This window comes from Cupressus sempervirens, chromosome 7 (genome assembly GCF_028749045.1).
Source record: "Cupressus sempervirens isolate cs-2001-9-10 chromosome 7, ASM2874904v1, whole genome shotgun sequence".
NCBI classification, from domain to species: Eukaryota; Viridiplantae; Streptophyta; class Pinopsida; order Cupressales; family Cupressaceae; genus Cupressus; species Cupressus sempervirens.
Window position 1 is genome coordinate 662,309,917 of NC_143124.1, and position 20,029 is coordinate 662,329,945.

Sequence of the window (20,029 nt, forward strand, 5' to 3'; positions counted from 1 at the left end):
ATTATGCTACTCAGCCTAAATATTTTGAAATCACGAAAACAGCCAACTTTTACAATAGTGTCTTGAAGGACTTGGGACAGGGACTTTCCAAGGAGAAGGATCAGAGGACCTCCTGCCCTCCAGCATGTCACTGGCTAGATTTGAGTTTTTGGAACTTTGTACTTGGTTTATAGGTTGACTTTGTAGAAAGTCACTATTATGGTAAATAATGAATGTGTTATTAACCAGAGATCATAAATGATTTGTATATACAAGTATACACAAGAATGTTTCTATAACGAACAAAGAGAGAGAAATAGAAACAGTCCGAAGAGAGAAAAAGTAAGCTTCCATAACAAATAGGAGGAGTTTATGTAAACATTACAAAAAGAGTGACCATTAGAAAAAGACAAAAGAGAGAGTAAATAGAAACTATCTAATATGGTAATAGTCACAAACTATGTTGTATTTGACATTTTAACATTTGGCTCCATCTAGTTATTTTTTAAGCTAATTTGGTATGTTTTGTGCAATGTAATTAGTGCTAAGGATATAAACAGTGAAAATCTATACAACTTACTAGTTGAGCTCTATATTTTAATTTCTCTCAATATATCTGTCATGTAGAAATTCCCTTTGATTTGTTTTTTTTTATGTCATTTTTAACTATTTTTCTTCAAGTTTTTACATTTTTTCATAAATTCAATTTTCCCCAACTTTTTTTTTAAAAAACTACTCTTCTTGTTTGTGGATTTTTCCCAAGTACGATTATGCTTCTATGCTTTAAATATGTCTCACAGTTGGCAATATTTTCTGATCAACATGTGGCCAAATCGCACTTAACTTCACTTCAGCATATCGTACCATCGGAAATGTTTGGCAATCGAGATGTCTTCAAGTCATACTTTTCTTTAATAAATTTGGCTCATCTTTTATATTGGGAAAGTTAAAATTAACGCAGGATGTTAGTGCAATGCCACCTTTCTTATCAAACATCCTTCCCTATGGCTCCTCTTTTAGATGTTAATGTTTGGTAGCTTATGTCGGATAACTCTTTGGATATACATGTAATTATATATGAGATATAATTCTATGTGAGAAATATATATATATATAACAATAATTAAGTTTATATAAATTAATTATTTGATTATTGAATAGACATGTCTATTCAATAACCTATGCTCAATATAAATGAGAGGATGTTGAATATGGAAAACATATAACTCAAACAGGCAATGCCATTACATTTGCAGCAGATCCGGAAATTTCAACATGGTATCAGAGCAGGTTGCAAGTGTAATCATAGAAGCCATGGAGAATGCAAGGACAATTCATGTAGTTGAGCAGGATGAGATAAAATTAGTGGGGGTTTGTCATGCAAGAAAATTGAATTTTACATTATCTACAAAAATGATACTACTGTAGCACCGATTAATATTGTGACTGTTTGTGAAGATATATTTCTTTCTCTCTATGAAATAAGAGTGTTTTATTTTGAGTGCTATCAGATCATAGAAGATGTCGTATCCATCTTTGACATGAGCATATATTGTTTCATCATATGCAAAATTGTAAAGGGAGCTCGAGACCGCCTGAAATAATATATTGCACACTATTGGGTTATTTGAACTTTTACAATCCAGTGTATCCTTGTCAAAGATTTGACATACATGTTCCCTTAGTAATGCGCAGAGGCATATTGCATTCAAAGCCTTCTGAGACTTGCGTGTAATGAAGTTTTCGTTGGTTCCATTCCCACAATTTGTCGTAGCATGTTGGCAATGTGGTGTTGTAGGCAATGACAAGTTGTGGCGAGCATGGATTAGAGATATCTTCTAGCGCGGAATGAGGAGCTCCCAGATACAAACTCCACATTTTCTTTCTCTCACACCGCATGCCTGAAATTATTCACATACTCTCTATTTTGGAAGTCAGACTGCATTAATGCCGCCACCATAGGAAGACTCTGCGATTGCCACAAATCGAAGGAAGTTTAGAAGATATAATTTTGAGTGTGCCATCTCATGCGCCACGGAAGCAAAGAGGATTGACCTCCAATGTGGATCGAAAAACTTGACGCAAACAACTTCAATATTACATGCAGAATATATTCCTAGAAACACGTGTGCTAATGTTTCTTCCCCATTATATTATCTGTAGTGTTAAAGATTCAAATGTTGATAGACAAATTTCATTAGTGAAATGAAAAACACAATGTCTTATCGGAAGAAGTTGTTTAAGTTTAAAGTGGTGGTCATTATCGTGGACATGAGTGGGGACAAAAAATTAAGGTACAAGCTATGGAGTGAGGACATTGATGACTAATATCAGATTCAGAGGGAATCTGACACTTCGTCAAAAGCAATATTGAATGTAGAACTCTGAAAATTGATATTCAATGGGAGATTGAGATTCAGAGGGAGGTTGACATTTTAGACAACCTTGAAACAGAGGGAGAAGACTGAGGATGCTATTTTGTTAACCTTCAGTGAACCCGATCTTATTGATTAAAAGGGAGTAAACCATGTTGAGATGGTTTCTCTAAAGTTCAATAAAATGTATGGGCCTACCCCCTGTGTACATCATGAGGAAGTGACGACTTCCAAATGATGTCACTTGTATTTAGGAGAAGTTGTTGTAAGGTGACGATTTTACAATCAACTTGTATTATGAGATCTAATAAATTGAGTAAATGGTGAATGTCTTGTATCTCAACATTCTGGGAGGCCATTACTCTTAGAGTACTTGGTACAGATGACCTGTTTTAAATTTAAAATTCAGTTCATCCAACACCACAGAACAAGAACAAGTACACCATTACAAATTATGATATCCTCTCTATATGTATAACTATGTAAATTCTATTACAATAATAGATAGCTTCTATTATTGTCTATTATTCTTTAATGGTTATCTATTTGTAATCTATTATAAGTATTAGAATGTTTCTAATATTTAGTTAGCTTTTAGTTAGTTGTTAGTTAGAATACAATGTTTCTATTCTTGACAATTGTTTCCTAAAGAAGCATCGTATATTCTTCTGTATATTATGATCTATTGATCACTATTAATAACAAGCAAGTATTTTACAAATTAATTTGTAATATGGTATCAAAGCAAATACTTTAAAAATAATCATTTTTTTGAAAGAAAAAAAAATCGAATGAAATTTTTCTTGGTCTTTACAAAAACTTTTTTTTTTTCCATGCATCTTTTTTTGGGCAATTATTTGAAAAACCCAAAGAGGGTTTTTTAATTAGGCGTTGGTTTGTATGTAGGCATGGTTTATTTCCTTCTACAGGCAGCTTGTGTGAGCCACATCCTCCATTTTCGTGGTTTTCTTTCTTCCAATACAAATCACGAACAAATAATTAGCAAAGTTGTGCCTGTCTTGAGCCACGATTTGCAGAAAATTTCCATATTCTTTTTTTGCTAACCGAGTGCGTCTTTTTACCCTCATTTTTAAGTGGCTTTCTGCAGAAAAATCATCCCATTTCTGGGGCATTTCAACCCATCTTTTGCAGTAAGTAGGCATTGTCTAGGGATTTTACAACCCTCAGTATCAAATCTATGCCCAGGAACTCATTTTTTTCCTGCAAATCCACCATTATTTCGAAGATTTTTTCAGCCAAGACTGTTTTTGTTCAAAGCCTTAATTTTCTGTACCAAATCCAAAGAAAAATTTATAGATTCTTGGTGGGTTTTTCAAGAGCTCAACTAGGTTGTTCTATCAATTAATTTGTAATATGGTATTAGAGCAAATACTTTTAAAAATCGATTTTTTGACAAAAAAATTGAATGAAACTTTTTCCTGGTCTTTTGGAAAACAAATTTTTTTCCGTGCACCTTTTTTTTCGGCAATTATTTGAAAAAACCCAACGAGGGTTTTTTAATTAGAAGTTGGTTTGTACCTAGGCATGGTTTTCTTTCCATCTACAGGCTGCCCGCATGAGCCACATCCTCCATTTTTGTGGTTTTATTTTCTTCCAATACAAGTCACGACCAGATAATCAGCAAAGTTGCACCTGTCTTGAGCCACAATTTGCAGAAAATTTCACGCTTCTTTTTCTGCTAACCATGTGTGTTTTTTTCCTGCATTCTTTAAGTTGCTTTCAGCAGAAATTCGTGCCATTTCTGGGACATTTCAACCCATCTCTTGCGGTATTTAGGCACCATCTAGGGTTTTTACAGCCCTCAGTATTAGATCCACACCCTGAATTTTTTCCTACAAATCCACCATTGTTTCGACACTATTTACAGACCAGGCCATTTTTGTTCAAAGCCCTAATTTTTTGTACCAAATCCAAAGAAAAATTTACAAATTCTTGGTGGGTTTTTTAAGAGCTCAACTAGGTTGTTCTTCTTTCTAGGTGCCTCTTCGTTTGAGCCAGTGGATCCCACATCCGATAGCGTAATTCTTATGGGTTTTTGAAGCTCTCTTCTGGGTACCTTTTCATTTATCTAGATCTTCTGATTTTTTGCCTCGAAGTACATGTCTTCACATATTTTCACGTTTTTCACTGATTAACGCACTATGGCATCTTTGACTATGTTTTAGTCAAGCAAAATCAGAAATTCAATGGTCGGAATCATGGCATGTGGATGCAACGGATGTTAACCATCTTTGAAAATCAAGATACTGATCAAATTGTTATGGGTGTTACATAACATTCGACTGCAACTAGTACAGATCAAGATACATGGGATCAAAATAATTGGGAGTCGTTGGTGCTTCTCAAATTATTCGTAGCTGATGATTAGGTCCCTCAGATTCCATCTAGCAAGGCAGCTATCGAGATATGGAAGCATCTCAAGAAACTACATGAGACTACAGACAAAAGCAGGGTCTTTCTCAAGAACTCTATGTAGTCTATTGTCATGGATGAGTAGAAATCACTCCAGGAACACCTGAATAAAATTCAAGAAAATCTGTGATTTGTTGCTTGCAATTGGACGCAAAATTGAGGAAGAGGACATTGTGGCAATAACCCTCAAAAGTTTACCCAAGTCCTATGAGCATTTTATCGACCCTCAACATCACTTCTCCTGGTGTTGATCTAATGTTCACAGATCTCTGCACACTTTTGCTTCACCAAGATCGGTGAAAACAGCAATTCAGCAGCAGTTCCAACTCCACCTCCACAGAGCAAGCCCTTGTTGCTAAATCCTTTTAGAAGGATGAAAGAAAGTCTCATTCACAGTAGTCCTCTCAACAAAAGTCCTCTGCTCCAACATTAGAAGGCTCCAAGAAAAAGAACATTCAATGCAACTACTGCCACAAGCATGGTCACCTGAAGGCTGAATGTCGAAAATGTTTAGCTGCCCAAGCCCTTGTTGCTAAATCCTTTCAGAAGGATAAGAGAAAGTCTCACTCACAACAATCTTCTCAGCAGAAGTCCTTTGCTCCAACATCAGAAGGCTCCAAGAAAAAAACATTCAATGCAACTACTCTCACAACATGGTCACCTGAAGGTTGAATGTCGAAAACATTTAGCTGCGCAAGCTAAACAATCTAGTTGCGCAACCCAAAGCGAAGAATGCAAAGCACAGTAAGTAGAGAGAACCTACCTCTTATGCCTTCATCAATAAAAGTCTTGCAAATCATGTGAATTCATTTGCCTCGTACATTGATTCAGGTCCCTCTTGTCATTTCTCCCACCATAGAGATTGGTCTGCTGACTACCAGCCCTGTTCAGATTCAGTTATTTTTGGTGGCAGGAAGGAGTACATTGTTGTCGGCAAAGGCAACATTCAAATTCAATCTATTGGGAGGAATCTCATTTTCCTCGATGTGTACTATGTTCCAAGGATAGAACTCAATCTACTCTCAATCAGTCAGATGTTGCAACACTCTCCACAGTTGGATATCACGTCCAGTTCATATCACTACACCATCACTAATAGGGCTACTCAATCTATTGTACTTGGGCTTCAGGATCATGGTCTTTTTAGACTTGTTGATTCTAGTAATTCTCAGGACCTAGCTATGGCTGCTCGGTGGACTTTTGTAAGCTCATTTTGGCACTAGCAATACAGGCACTTAAATGTGCATTATCTCTCTTAGCTTGCTCGGAAAGCTTCTCCTCAGTTTGCCAGAGATTCGGACTCAACTTGGAGTTTGTGATGCATGTCACACTAAGAAGCAACATCACACACCTTTTCCTGTTGGCAATTCATGGCACGCTTCTCAGGTACTTCAGCTTATTCATGCCAATATCTGTGGCCCTATGATTACTACCTTTGTTCTTGGGTCTAGGTATTTTTTGCTGTTTGTTTATGATTTCAGTAGAAAGATGTGGGTATATTTTCTTAAAAAGAAATCATGTGTACTATATTTCAAAAGTTTAAACCTCTAGTTGAAAAAGAGTCTGTGAAATCTATTATTGCTCTTAGGACAGATAATGGAAGGGAGGAGGGTATTTGTTCTACTAAATCTTCTAGCCTCTGTGATATTCATGGCATCAAGCGCCAATTAACCGCACACCATAGCAGAACACTGAAGTTAACGTCGAAACAGAACAATCACCGAGATGGCTCAATCCATGCTTAGACACAGACATATTATGAAGTTTTGGGCAGAAGCAATTAACACTTCAGTCTATCCTTTCAACCGATAACCCACTGTGGCGGTCAAAGGTAAGACTCTGTAAGAGGCCTGGTCAGCTCGCAAACCCAAAATCAGTGACCTAAAGGTTTTTAGCTCTCTTGCCTATGTTTGGATCCCTAGTGCATCACGCACCAAATTGGATGCCAAGAGTCAAAAACTCATACTTGTTGGATAAATAGTCTTCACAAAGCCTACCACTTGATGGACACTAAGACATCTCTCTTGTAAATTCATGATGTAGTCTTTGATGAACAACGAAGACCATTCATGCATGTTTCTCCTATTCCTGATCCAGCAAATCAGCCTATGAAGGCTCATGATTTGGTAGTTCGGCTTCCATTAGGTCCACCTGATGGGAGGGCTCCAGCAACTCTTGCAACTCAAGTTCTACCGTGATTCTTGTTTAGACACCTTCGCCTTCTCCTGCAACATCATCCAAATTTGTAGAAGCTTCACCTGAGTTCAATCCAGATTCTTCTGATGAGAAACCTAATCATAGAGCATCTCCTAATGCTAATATTGGTCCTTCTCCTCTCCAACCTAAATGGTGGGCTACGACACTTGGTGATATCTAAGATGATGAGCTCATCAATGGGAGAACTATTCCAGAAAAGAGAAAACCTACTGAGCCAGTTAATTTTGCTCTTATGACCAACATTCGCAATGTGTTTGAACAATCCATGTAATCAGAACACTAAAGCTTGTTGAAGAATCACACATGTCCTTTCTAATCTTCCACTAGGGAAGAAACCCATTGGCTGCAAATATGTTTACAAAATTAAATACTAGTCTAAAAATACTTTGGATAAGTACAAAACTCGTTTAATTACAAAGGGCTTTTCTCAAGGTTAGGGCATTGATTATCAGGAGACCTTTGCTCCTACAAAAAAAATGGGCACTATCAGATTAGTCCTAAGCATGCAACAGAGTTTGGCTAGAAGGTCCATCATATGGACGTCAAGAGTGCTTTCCTAAAGTGACCTACAAGAAGAGGTATACATGACGCAGCCTCCTAGTTTCAAGGTTGTTGGTAAAGAACATCAAGTTCTCAACTTAGTGAAAGGTCTCTATGGTGTGAAGCCGACCTAGGGCATGGTACATAAAAATTGATAAGTAACTCACTGGTCAAGGCTTCCAAAGAAGTTCTTTAGACTCAAATTTGTACATCAAGACTACTGACAATGACATCATCCTTCTGATCATTTATGTGGATGATTTGATCATCACCGGAAGTTCAGCATCTTTAATTCAGGGAATCATTAGAGTTTATGCTTGTCTTTTGATATGACTGATCTCGAGCTCATTCATTATTGCATACATGTTGAGGTTTGGCAACAATCTTCTGGTATATTCATTTCTCAGTCCAAATACGCCAGAGCTCTATTAGACGAATTTTGTATGCAGGATTGCAAGCTTGCATCTACACCCATGGAAAAAGATCTGAAGTTACCAGCCAAGTTTAATTCTCCTTCAATTGATGATACTACATACAGGCAACTAGTAGGCAGCCTCATCTAGCTCTCTATTACTAGACTTGATATCAGCTTCACAATCACCTACATCTCATGCTTTATGATAGGTCCTAAGGCTAATCATTGGATGGCAGCAAAGCATGTGCTTCGTTATGTGAAGGGTGCTACAAATTATGGACTTCTTTACTCTTGGATTTCTGATCCTAAACTTAATGGGTTCACAAATTCAAATTGGGCAAGTTTTGTTAACAATAAAAAGTCAACTTCTGGATATGTGTTCAGTTTGGGATATGTGAAGTTATCGGCCAAGTTTAATTCTCCTTCAATTGATAATACTACATACAAGCAACTAGTAGGCAGCCTCATCTAGCTTTCTATTACTAGACTTGATATCAGCTTTACAATCAGCTACATCTCATGCTTTATGACAGGTCCTAAGGCTAATCATTGGATGCCAGCAAAGCATGTGCTTCGTTATGTGATGGGCACTGCAAATTATGGACTTCTTTACTCTTGGAATTCTAATCCTAGACTCAGAGGGTTCACAAATTCAAATTGGGCAGGTTTTGTTGACGATAAAAAGTCAACTTCTAGATATGTGTTCAGTTTGGGATTTGGTGTCGTCGCATGGACCAGTAAGAAGCAACAAGTCATTTCTCTCTCCTCTACTAAGGCTGAATACAAAGGGACAGTTAAGATAGGTTGTAAAGTTGTTTGGCTTTGTCGAATGCTTCGGGATATGCAGATGTCACCAGCAGAACCAACCACTTTGTTTGTTGATGACAAAGGCGTTATCAAGTTAGCACGGGATCTAGTCTTCCATGAATGAACAAAGCATGTGGATGTTCATTGTTGCTACATACGGCAGTTGGTTGAAGACGAGACAATAGACTTGCAATATGTTCCTACAACAGATTGGACTGCAAACATTCTCACCAAGCCTCTACGTATGGCTGTCAGTTGAAGACGAGACAATAGACTTGCAATATGTTCCTACAGCGGATCAGACTACAAACATTCTAACCAAGCCTCTTGATCCTGATAAGTTTGTCAAATTCAGAGGACAGAGGACAGCTTGGTGTTGTGGATAGATTAATCATTAAGGGAGGGCATTACGATGATAGATAGCTTCTATTATTGTCAATTATTATTTAATGGTTATCTATTTGTAATCTATTGTAAATATTAGAATGTTTCTAATATTTAGTTAGTGTTTAGTTAGTTGTTAGTTAGAATATAATGTTTCTTAGTTGTTTGTTAGAATATATTGTTTCTATTCTTGACAATCATTCGTTTATTCTTGTATATAATGATTGATTAATCACTATTTATAACAAGCAAGTAGTTTACCAATTACTTTCTAATAAATTCCTCCATATTATAGTTTAAGGACATTAATGAAATACAGAAAGAAATGTGCAATATGCATAGCACCTGTTTCACCAATATAGGTAAATCATGTACCATAGCTGGAACTTGATTATAGACAACTGCAGAATCGATTGCCCTGCATTTATCAAAATATCTGTCAGGTATATAAGATTTTTTTCTTAAATTAGTAACTACATCCATATGCATGAATAAACATGGAAAAATCCTTAATTTTTTTTTATATAAAAGAAGAGCTCTTCTACTTAGTACTCCTGTTCAATTTTTAGACTTTTCCATTAACAAAAGAAACACAGAACAAGGATTTAGAATATATCACAAAACAAGCTTGATCAACCGATGCTGATAGATCTCCAAGGTTTGGGATATCCACATACAGCTCCATTATATTGTAGCAGCAAATAAAAGAACATTCACTACTCTAAGTTGACAAGTATAAACCATGACCTTGACTCATTTAGTGTAAAAAATTCTTTAAGTTATAAAATCACAAACAAATTCGCAAATGTCCACAGCGGAAGAATCTTTATATTCTTAAAAGTAAATCTGGAAAACAAAATAAAGGAAGATTTGGTTAAATACTGATAACAATTGATTGATTGTTTTTTCTATTAGGAAAATCGAATAAAAGGCACCCCCTAGCCCCAAAAAGATTATCAAGAAACTCCAACTGCAGAAACCAAATAAACTAGAAATTTTACTTGGACAATACATGAAAATTAACCAAAACCATTTTAATTTTTCAACATTATACCAAACTGAACAATTCTAACCTACAACATCTAAATCTAATAAGAAACTAGGAGAGCCTATCTTTTAATGTAAAGCCTATCTTTTAATGTAAAGATAAAGTCCAGCTGCCAAAAGAATTTCTACCTAGTTGATAGCAGCTGCCAAAAGAATTTCTACTTAGTTGATAGTCTAACTAATAATACCAGAATCGGTAGTTCAATAATATACATATAGGGTATTGCATCCCCTTAAAATCCAAGCTTGTACAAGAACAGTCATCCCATATTACTTGAGCCTCAAATACTTTTATGATTTGCTCATATATACTCCAAAATGGTTGCTTCAAGGCAAAATTGACAAGCTAACAGCTAAAATGTGGTTGCCAACCTCCCTGCTCTCACTCAACACATACTAGCATAGGAATAACCCTAGATATCATATAATGCTCCTGATACAGACAAGTGAAACTCTCATGCAAAAGGATCTCAAATATCCACTCATTAGAGGCCGCTGGCTCTTCACTGGAGTAAGGCCAAAAGTAGGCCTTTTACAATTCTCTCTGAGGGTCATTTTCTGATTTCAACTCCTCCAGTACCACTGTCAACCCAAGTTCATTGTCATTCTGTAGTCCATAAGACTCATGACCAATCTTCAGCCTATCACACAATGCATTTAACTACATGCCCTCAATTACTTTCTCCTTATTTCTTCCTTCTACAGTTTCTACATCTCCATCATACTCGTGGCTCCACATTCAAATTGCTGCATGCCCTTGCATATTGATTAGGCGGTGTTTCCACCAATAATAACTCTTTGTGCATTAACCAAACAAGAAACCTCATATATTCAAGTGAGGGTTTGACTACCATAAATCCTTCAATAACAAAGATTGGGTCCTACACAAGTTCTCTCACAGGATGCCCTTCCAATTTAGATTCCTCTAGAGCTACTGCCAGCAAGAATTCATCTTTATTCTACAATCTATACTTCTCATAATCAATCTTTAGCCCATCACAGAAAGAGATTAACTATGTGCCCTGAATTAATTCTCCTTAGCCTTTTTCTACTGCACTTTCTACATCTTCCTCAAGGAACTCGTAACATAAACTTCAAGTTGTTCCATGGCTTAAAGAATCCCTGTGTGTTGCTTGCACTAACAAAATTCTTTGCACATTGATCAAATGTGAAACCTTCATAGTATTCAAGCAAGGGATGTGATGTCCCTTTGTTAGTTTTCTTCTCTCTTCACAATCTAATGATTACATTTATGAACTCGGTGTTTTGATCAACGGGCCTCATGGATAACTTTCTTTGCAAGGCTCTGATCTTACAGGACTTAATTCAGGACATATGTACGAATTGGAAATGCAAGGATGAAATCTGCTTATTAAATATAATATTAAGTATGCAATGAACCTAAAGTTCTTGTGATATACCAAGTATGTATTTCAAGTCTTTATCATGTAAGATCACTGTCCTTATTCTATCTTTATTATCATGTGACTGGCTTGGAAGAGAGTGCATAAATCAATCTCAATGTAATTGCCCAATGTCTTCACATTGATGAGAACAAAGTTTATTTCCAATCGCTGAGATTCTATTGTCAAGCTATAATTCTGATAGAGTTTCTCATCTTAGCTTGATGATTTGGGCCTTGTATGCTGTCGATTATTAATTAATGCTGTCTTGGTGGATGTTGTATTGATCATATAAATTTCTGCTATTTCAATGGCCTAGTAATCAAAGGGTGTTCTTAGAATGGAAAAAGACCAAATTATTTGAAAATTCTGAAATTCCTGATTCAAACTAAAAATCTGCTACATTAACCAATCTAAGAAGATAAAGATGTCTGATGTATTTAAGAATCAATCATTTATGAATTAGATTTGAGAAAGTACAAACAAGGGGATGAATTACATTTGAAATCGCTATTTCAAAGTGATCCCTTTCTGAACATGAGAAAGATATGATTGTCTAAATCTTATCGCTGTCTCTGATTCTTCGACCTTATACTTATGTGATATCTTCTTGATGCTGTTTCTGCTTAATGCTTGATGCAGGATGCCTTCTTGACCTTGTCAATGATGAACTGATACCACCCTTTCTTGGCTATGTTAAGGATCCTTGAGCACTTTAGGAACGGAGCACATATTAGAACAAATCTGAATGCCTTTGGATGAGTACACAATTCTCCCTCGATATGTAATGAGGAGGTATGATGTGAGAAGTCGCATCTCAACAATGATGACCTATGCCAAAACGCACCTCTTACATTCCACTAATGACTTTATTAGTTTTGTTAACGTTGTAGCTTCAGTCGGATAAATTCGATCTGAGATACATTGTTGTTATTGGCAAATCATCATTTTCTATATATACGTATTCATGTAATAATAATATATATTATTATATATATTATAGTATATTACTATATATATATATATAATACAAATTATTATTATTAATTATATAAATTAAATGATGATCAAACCTTGGAAATATGTCCCTTCATGAGACAATGAAGAGACGTGTCTCCTCCTCTCATACTTATATGAGATCCAAATCTACATTTGGAACATATCAATTACAATGGCCATATTATTACATTTGCAGAAAAGATCCATGTCACTCAACATGGTATCAGCGCTAAACTGCGAATGTAAGAAAGCAAATTGTTTTACAAGAAGAAAAACATAGATATGTAGAGGGCAGGAGAATAATGTGTGATCCTTATCATACCCACACATCCAGCTATTGCCGACTCATCACAAGAAAATAGAGATCAGATTGGAAGTGACTTAGAACATTGAGGAGGAAAAAGAGGAGTTGATTACTGGCAGCCATTGAGAGGAGGGAACCAGAGAATGAGGAAAGAAGATGGACAGCATAAGATATACTTCAGATTAAGGAGAATATTATGGGGAGGATACAATCACTGAACATCACAGATACACCCAGTAATATAACCAAAAAACATCAGCGATACATAGAGTTGATATTTAGAAAATGAAATTTTGGTTGAATGTTAATAGAAGCAGCATGCATAAGAGCAGGATACAATCATCTGGATGGGAGCACATCAACGACACACTGGACAAAATAAATATCCAATAATGACACTCCACTGGATATAGTTTTGAGATCACTGAATAAAAGACCATATTTAGTTATCCAGTGCTATAGCCTAGCATTGAACATTCCTTTTTGTATCTGGATCAGTTGGTGGAACTACAAACACAGTTAGATATTTCAGACTGGCTATTCTGTAAAGTCAACACCAATATCAGTAAAACCATTACATACATAGAAATAAGTGGGATAGAACAAGGATATTCATGCTGCACATTGCTACTTAATAATACTTTTCTGGATTCATGTAAGACCATTAAGCATATTATAACTAGTCTGATATAATTCAGATCAATATTCCCTGTATAAGGATACAAAGACCATTATTAACTAGTGACTGATAAAGAAGACAAAAGATTATTTATCTATCTGTGTTAAGAAACATATAATCAAAATACGTCCATTTTATAGAAGATTGGAAGTCATTCTATAGTCGCAAACACATTATCTAAATAGTGTGGATATTAGGTTATATTGATGATCATCACACAATCTTCGTCATATAGCAGGATTATCATCATCAATCTGAGAGCGATATCAAAATTATTGTGTAGCAATATTTTCCTTATCGAGGAAAGGAAACATTGTTTCAATCTCTAATACATGGAATAAGGATATCGATAATATCTACATTCACAAATCATATTCAATACTCTTTAGTGTGGAAGAATAAAAGAATCATGAACAAACTATAATTAGAAAGAAGTCCTTTAAAAATAAAATTTAAGAAGAATTAGCCTACATTACAGATGGCAAGGAAGACACAAATATTTAGAACCATGTAAAGCATCAAATATGCATAGTGAAACAGAAGAGGGAGCACTGGGAAGTAATAGCAGTATGGGGGAGTTATATAGAGTAAGGTTATGCATGATAGCAGTACAGGCCTTTGAATCTGTAGACTACAATGGAATCATCATACAAGTACAAACCGAGACAATTCCTCTACAAACTTATATGCAATTCTAAATCTACGGTAATGGGAGGTTGCAGACATAGGCAATCTATTCTTTGTATGGATTGGGCCACATAGGAAATTTTAGAATCCCGATTTGTGATCAGTCATCAATGTACTGAAGGTTAAAAATATGATCATCACAGAACGCATGCAGGGTCAGACATATGGACCTCATTAGCCAATGGAAACAATGTGAAGAGTTCACAGCATTTTGAGGGTTTATATTGACTAGTCTTCACATTATAGTTCAATACAAATGTTGAAAACCTTAAAGAAAACATACTTCGAATTGAAGAGTATGAAATTTGCAGAGACTTTCAAAGAGAAACAAGGATTAAGAAGTAATAGCAACCAACATCAAAACTCATACGACATTCATATCTTAGATTGTTTTCAAAGACATGAAGAACGTTGGTGAATATGGAGGGAAGACACATCAACATCAACCTAGAACATAAGGGGAAGAGAAACAGAATAGAGCCATCATTATGATTGCCAATATCCATCTATCATTATCTCTTTGGAGAAAAAATCATTTTTGGTCAGCAAGACAGTTCGGAAAGAATGGCTATATCAAACAAAAGTAGAACACCCACATTGCAATCAACTTCTACAATATCTGATATATTAAAACAAAGATATCAATGCCATAACAAACAATAAACTGTGACAAATAAAGAATTGTGTATAAATTATATATGAAGAGAAGTCGCTTGTAATATAAAATCAAGCCCAAATTCTTATGGGACCAGAAAGGGTACATTACAGAAATAAAAAAAATGGCTTGAGGATAATGAAGCAAGTTGGAGATTTGATAAGCAATGTGGTTTTCATATTAAATGTGCCATTGAAGTGGCAAGTAATAAAAGATAACTATATGAATCGATAACCCAAGTGAGGGGTGATAAATAAATATATCATTAAGAAACACAAACAATAAAACACTCGACAGAGCAAAGAACTAGGAATATTTTAGAATATTTGTAGAGAACATCCACAACAAAAAGGATACACAAGTATCAATAATTAGTTGACCATCATAGATGGTGTTGTAAATTCCATTGGATTTCCCACACCAAAGGAGATGATGATACGAGGAATAATAGCGATGATGAATCATTTACGAGAATAGAACTTCAATACATTCCTCAAGATACGAATTGCATAGAACGAAATTATCACTCATGAGAACTAAGTATCTCTAAATAGATACTATCACCCAACAATGTTGTTGGAATGAGTGAGAATTTTACATTGTGGGGAGGAATAATAACAAATGTTTCATTCCCATTATTTGACACATGGACCTTCATTGGAACAACTTGTATCAAGAACATTAATGCACAGATAAGTATCTATTATCTTTAAGTATTATATTTACTTACTTATTCTAGCCTCTCTCTTATTTTTAATTATATGTGCATACTACAAGAGTTATTTGCCTTAATCTTTTCCTTTGTATCTAAAGTTGATCTTGCAAGAAAAGAAGAATGACACATTAGGCAGCTTATGACAGCAGCTTAAAAGAAGTTGTGATTAGGCTGGATAAATTGAGGTTCTTGAAGCAAATATCTTTGATGATTGAAATTATAAGTATCCTTCTATATTAAGAGGGAGTGTGACACTTCTTCGAAGGCAACGCAGGAGCTTAGAAGATTAATACTCAAAGGGAGTCTAGAAATTATGTGTGACTACATGATTTTGATGGACCTACTCTTGAGTGTATCATGAGGAAATATTGACTTATCACCAAAATGTTGGAAGATTGATATCAGATTTAGAGGGAGCTCGACAGGCATCCTTAGGTGATGAGAGTTTTTGAGGAAGTAACTAGAGGACCTGACTTCCCAAGATCGATGTTTAGAGGGAAAATTTTGAGGTGCAATCCTTAGTAAATGATATCATCTCTATGAGGAGAAGTTCTAAGTAAAATTTATTGTAATGTATTCTTCTCTATGAGATAGAATTGAGGTGAAAGCCTTTGTGCCACCCTCTGACTTGGTTCATGGTGATTACTATTTCACATATGATATGTAATGAAAGGTGACGATCTTTCATTGACATACATAAACAGAAGGTAATCATTGTAAGGTGACGATCTTACAAATGGTAGACGTGTTATGATGACAAACTTCGTTAAGTTGTTGCCCCAGAGTGTTGGAAGTCATGATAACGAACGCATCAACCAGAAGGTAACTATTGTAAGGTGACGACCTTATCAATAGTTGACCTATCTCCTAACACCAAAATGTGTTGGAGCAAGTGTTATCATGGTTCTTCGGGCCGGATTTTGCCCGACACCTTGATAACCAACTCATCATGGTTCTTCTGGCCGGATTTTGCCGAACACCATGAAAGTCAATTTATTATGGTTCTTTGGGTCGGATCTTGCTGTACACTATAACTTAAATCTATCATAGACCACACTTAAGGTGGTGTTCAAATCTTGTATTATAATTGTTATGATTCTCTTCTTGCTAAAGAGGGAGTGTTGAAAAATTTAGCCTTATAGTGAATTGAAGCAAATTCCATATGTAATATATGTTAATATATATGTGTTGATGGATTTATGCTGATATCCTTATATATGTCATTCCAAGAATATCATACTAAGACTATCTTTTCATATACTCGAGAGCACAAGGTGTTCTACAAATCCTCCCTAGCTAGGAGGGAGTATTGAAGTTGTAGCTTCAGTCGGATAAATTCAATCTGAGATACATTTTTGTTATTGGTAAATCATCATTTTCTATATATACGTATTCATGTAATAATAATTTATATTATTATATATATTATAGTATATTCCTATATATTATATATAATACATATATATATATTATACATATACATATATTAATATATATACGTATATATACATATATATATTATACAAATTATTATTATTAATTATATAAATTAAATGATGATCAAACCTTGGAGACATGTCTCTTCATGAGACAATGAAGAGACATGTCTCCTCTCATACTTATATGAGATCCAAATCTGCATTTGCAACATATCAATTACAATGGCCATATTATTACATTTGCAGAAAAGATCCATGTTACTCAACAAGTTTAATTAACTAACTCCTTGCACAAGGACAATGCAAGGTTTTGGCAATAGACCCTTAGGCAGCAACAATGATTACTCTTCATGATTAACTTGCTGGTTCATGCTTTAGGCAGTGATAATGTTAATCATCATGGGAAGCAATAATGCTTATTACTATTTATGGTACATCCTAGGTGTATTTTTATGATATGATCCTTGAATTGATCTACTACTTAGCTAATTAAAATAAAAAAATGTTCCTGGCTTGACACACCAAAATTATACAATGTTTTTTATATTATTTTTATCTCAGACATCGGATTAGGCTATTACAAGGGGTCGATTACCTTGCATCCTTGAGCAACAAAACTTGGATCGTTCAAAAGGCCTCTCAAGGGACATCAGCTCCTCAAGTATACCACTATCAGCTCAAATTCATTGTCACGTTGCAATCCATACCTTTCTAGATCAATCTTTACCCATCACAATGTCATCAACTAAATGCCCTATATTAGTTTCTCATTAATGTCTCTACCTTCAACAATTTCTTAATTTTCCAAGGTACTCTCACTCCAAGCTCAAATTATGCTGTCTTTGTGAACTACTTAGGTGTTGCTTCCACTAACAAGAGTACTTTGCTCATCTAACCAATATGAAACCTTCATAATTTAGAGTACTTAATTATAGGATGAACTACCACAACCTTCCCCCATCCTTGCAAAATGTTCAATGTTGAACAAGTTACCAAAAGAAGCTTGACATAACTCACAAGTTGTAAACACTACATGAACTTGGACAGGTAACCTAGGGCCATGGCACATAATAGATGAAGCCCCAGTGGACAAGCCAATTAAAACAGATTCAATAGGTTATGTGTACAAATGGTTTTTAAATGGTAGAAATTAAAATGTGCATTATCGATTGAGAACAAAAGAAAGAAGGCTATGCCTTGTTTCTTTTCCTTAGCCAACAGAGAATCATTATGTACATTATTATAAAAAGAAGGAGAAAGATAAAGCATTGATTGAAACCGAACTCTTTCATGTTTTAATCATTCATCACAAATGCTCACAACCACTGACGACAAGTTAGGTGATGATATAGTGCAGTCAAATTAAGTCTTGCAGTTTGACATATGGACAATGTGCTAGATGAGGACCTTCCTAACAAACACAAAGGTTGCTGGTCAATACACGAGAGCCATGGCATGTTTGAGTGGCTGGAATCTCCCCAAACTAGTCGCCCCTCAAGCAAAGAAATGCAAATAAAGGGCAATTGAATAGAAGATAAGGATATTCAATTTTTTTAAGACTTAAAGCTCTCTACAAATAAACAACTTCCACATTTAAGTTTGTATGTTTTGGAAATGGATGGTTTAGATTTTATTTGGATCTTCTTGGTTAGAATCTTTCTCAACTATATCGTCCTAAAATGTTAGCACCCATTAGTTCAGAAGCTCTAGGACAAATCGGGCCCTATTTTAGTGCTCTTCTTTATCTTGAATCTAATTGCACTTGATTTCCCATTTATCTATCCGATTTTCCTCCAAATTTCAATTGATTTTCGGTCCATGCACCTTTTACCTAGGAATTAACATTCCTAGGTATAGGTTGACCTGGTGTAACCTATACCCCAAGGCTCTTATTTTGAAGGGTCCCAAGTACCGATGTCAATTATTTTATATTTCCTACCCAATGGAGTCCACCTTCGTGAAAATTAACCTCAAAATCACTATAAAAAGAGGCTTTCTCTCTTCATTTTCACATCCACAATTTATAAGTTCCAAGAAAGCCATCTTGTAATGTCCCCTTTCTCAAATAGGATTTAATAATAAATAAATAATTAAGTAATATACTTAATTTTTAATAATATTAAAGAAGAAGCAAGAGCCTACAACATAATGGTAATTTGTGAGCCTCTTATCTAAGAGGTCTTGGGTTCGAATCTACTTGAGCTTAACACATAATAATAATTAGTATCAACAAATAACCATTCATACAAGGTTACTCATCTCTTGCACTGACATGATAGTCATTAATACGAGTATCTCACTTCTTGCACTGTTACTATAGAAGCTTAAATAATTATTTGTCACATACAAAGAACTATATTGGTTTTTATGACCATAAATTACTTTTATAGTATCAACTCTTAAATATCATTCTTTTTATTAAAATCATTTATTTAGTACCTCATCAAACTAGGGGGCATTTCTTATTCCATATTTATTTAGTGCCTACCATATATCCATTAAATAATATATCATAATAAAAAGAAACTTAAATAGTACAATAATAAAACATTGTGACACTTTCAAAGGCAACAATGTGAAGGGTCGTGACTCTTTTAAAGGAAGGTAGTTACGAAAGGTTGAGACTCTTCCAAAGGGCAACAATCATGAAGTTGTAAAAAGGTTGTGACCAGTACAAAGGGCAGAGAGGATAAAGAGATGTAGCTCTTCTCCACCTTAGAAGATATAAAGGAAGAATGTTTCATTTGCAGGACAACGAAGGGAGAGAAATTTGGGAAATAATATATTACTCTCAAAGGAAACAAAGAAAAGTCGTGACTCGATTCTAATGAAAGGTGGTGACCTTTTTGAATATAGTATAAAGGAGAGAAAGCGGTAACTAAAGATTATTAATCAAATTTTGAGAGCGAAGGCAAAGTGAACAATGATCCTAATTGGGGACATCAAACATC

At 35.1% G+C, this 20,029-nt stretch overlaps 1 protein-coding gene across 2 annotated transcripts in view; it reads right to left on the reverse strand.

The window, feature by feature from the left end:
- Positions 1-20,029, reverse strand: part of LOC149548402 (uncharacterized) — a 256,377-nt gene that overhangs the window by 210,055 nt on the left and 26,293 nt on the right. For both annotated transcript variants that reach the window (XM_089792478.1, XM_089792477.1), the window contains exon 2: positions 9,496-9,568. In XM_089792478.1, the coding sequence (XP_089648604.1) occupies positions 9,496-9,528 (33 nt within the window). In that variant the 5' untranslated portion in view covers positions 9,529-9,568. The remainder of the gene's footprint in view (positions 1-9,495; positions 9,569-20,029) is intronic.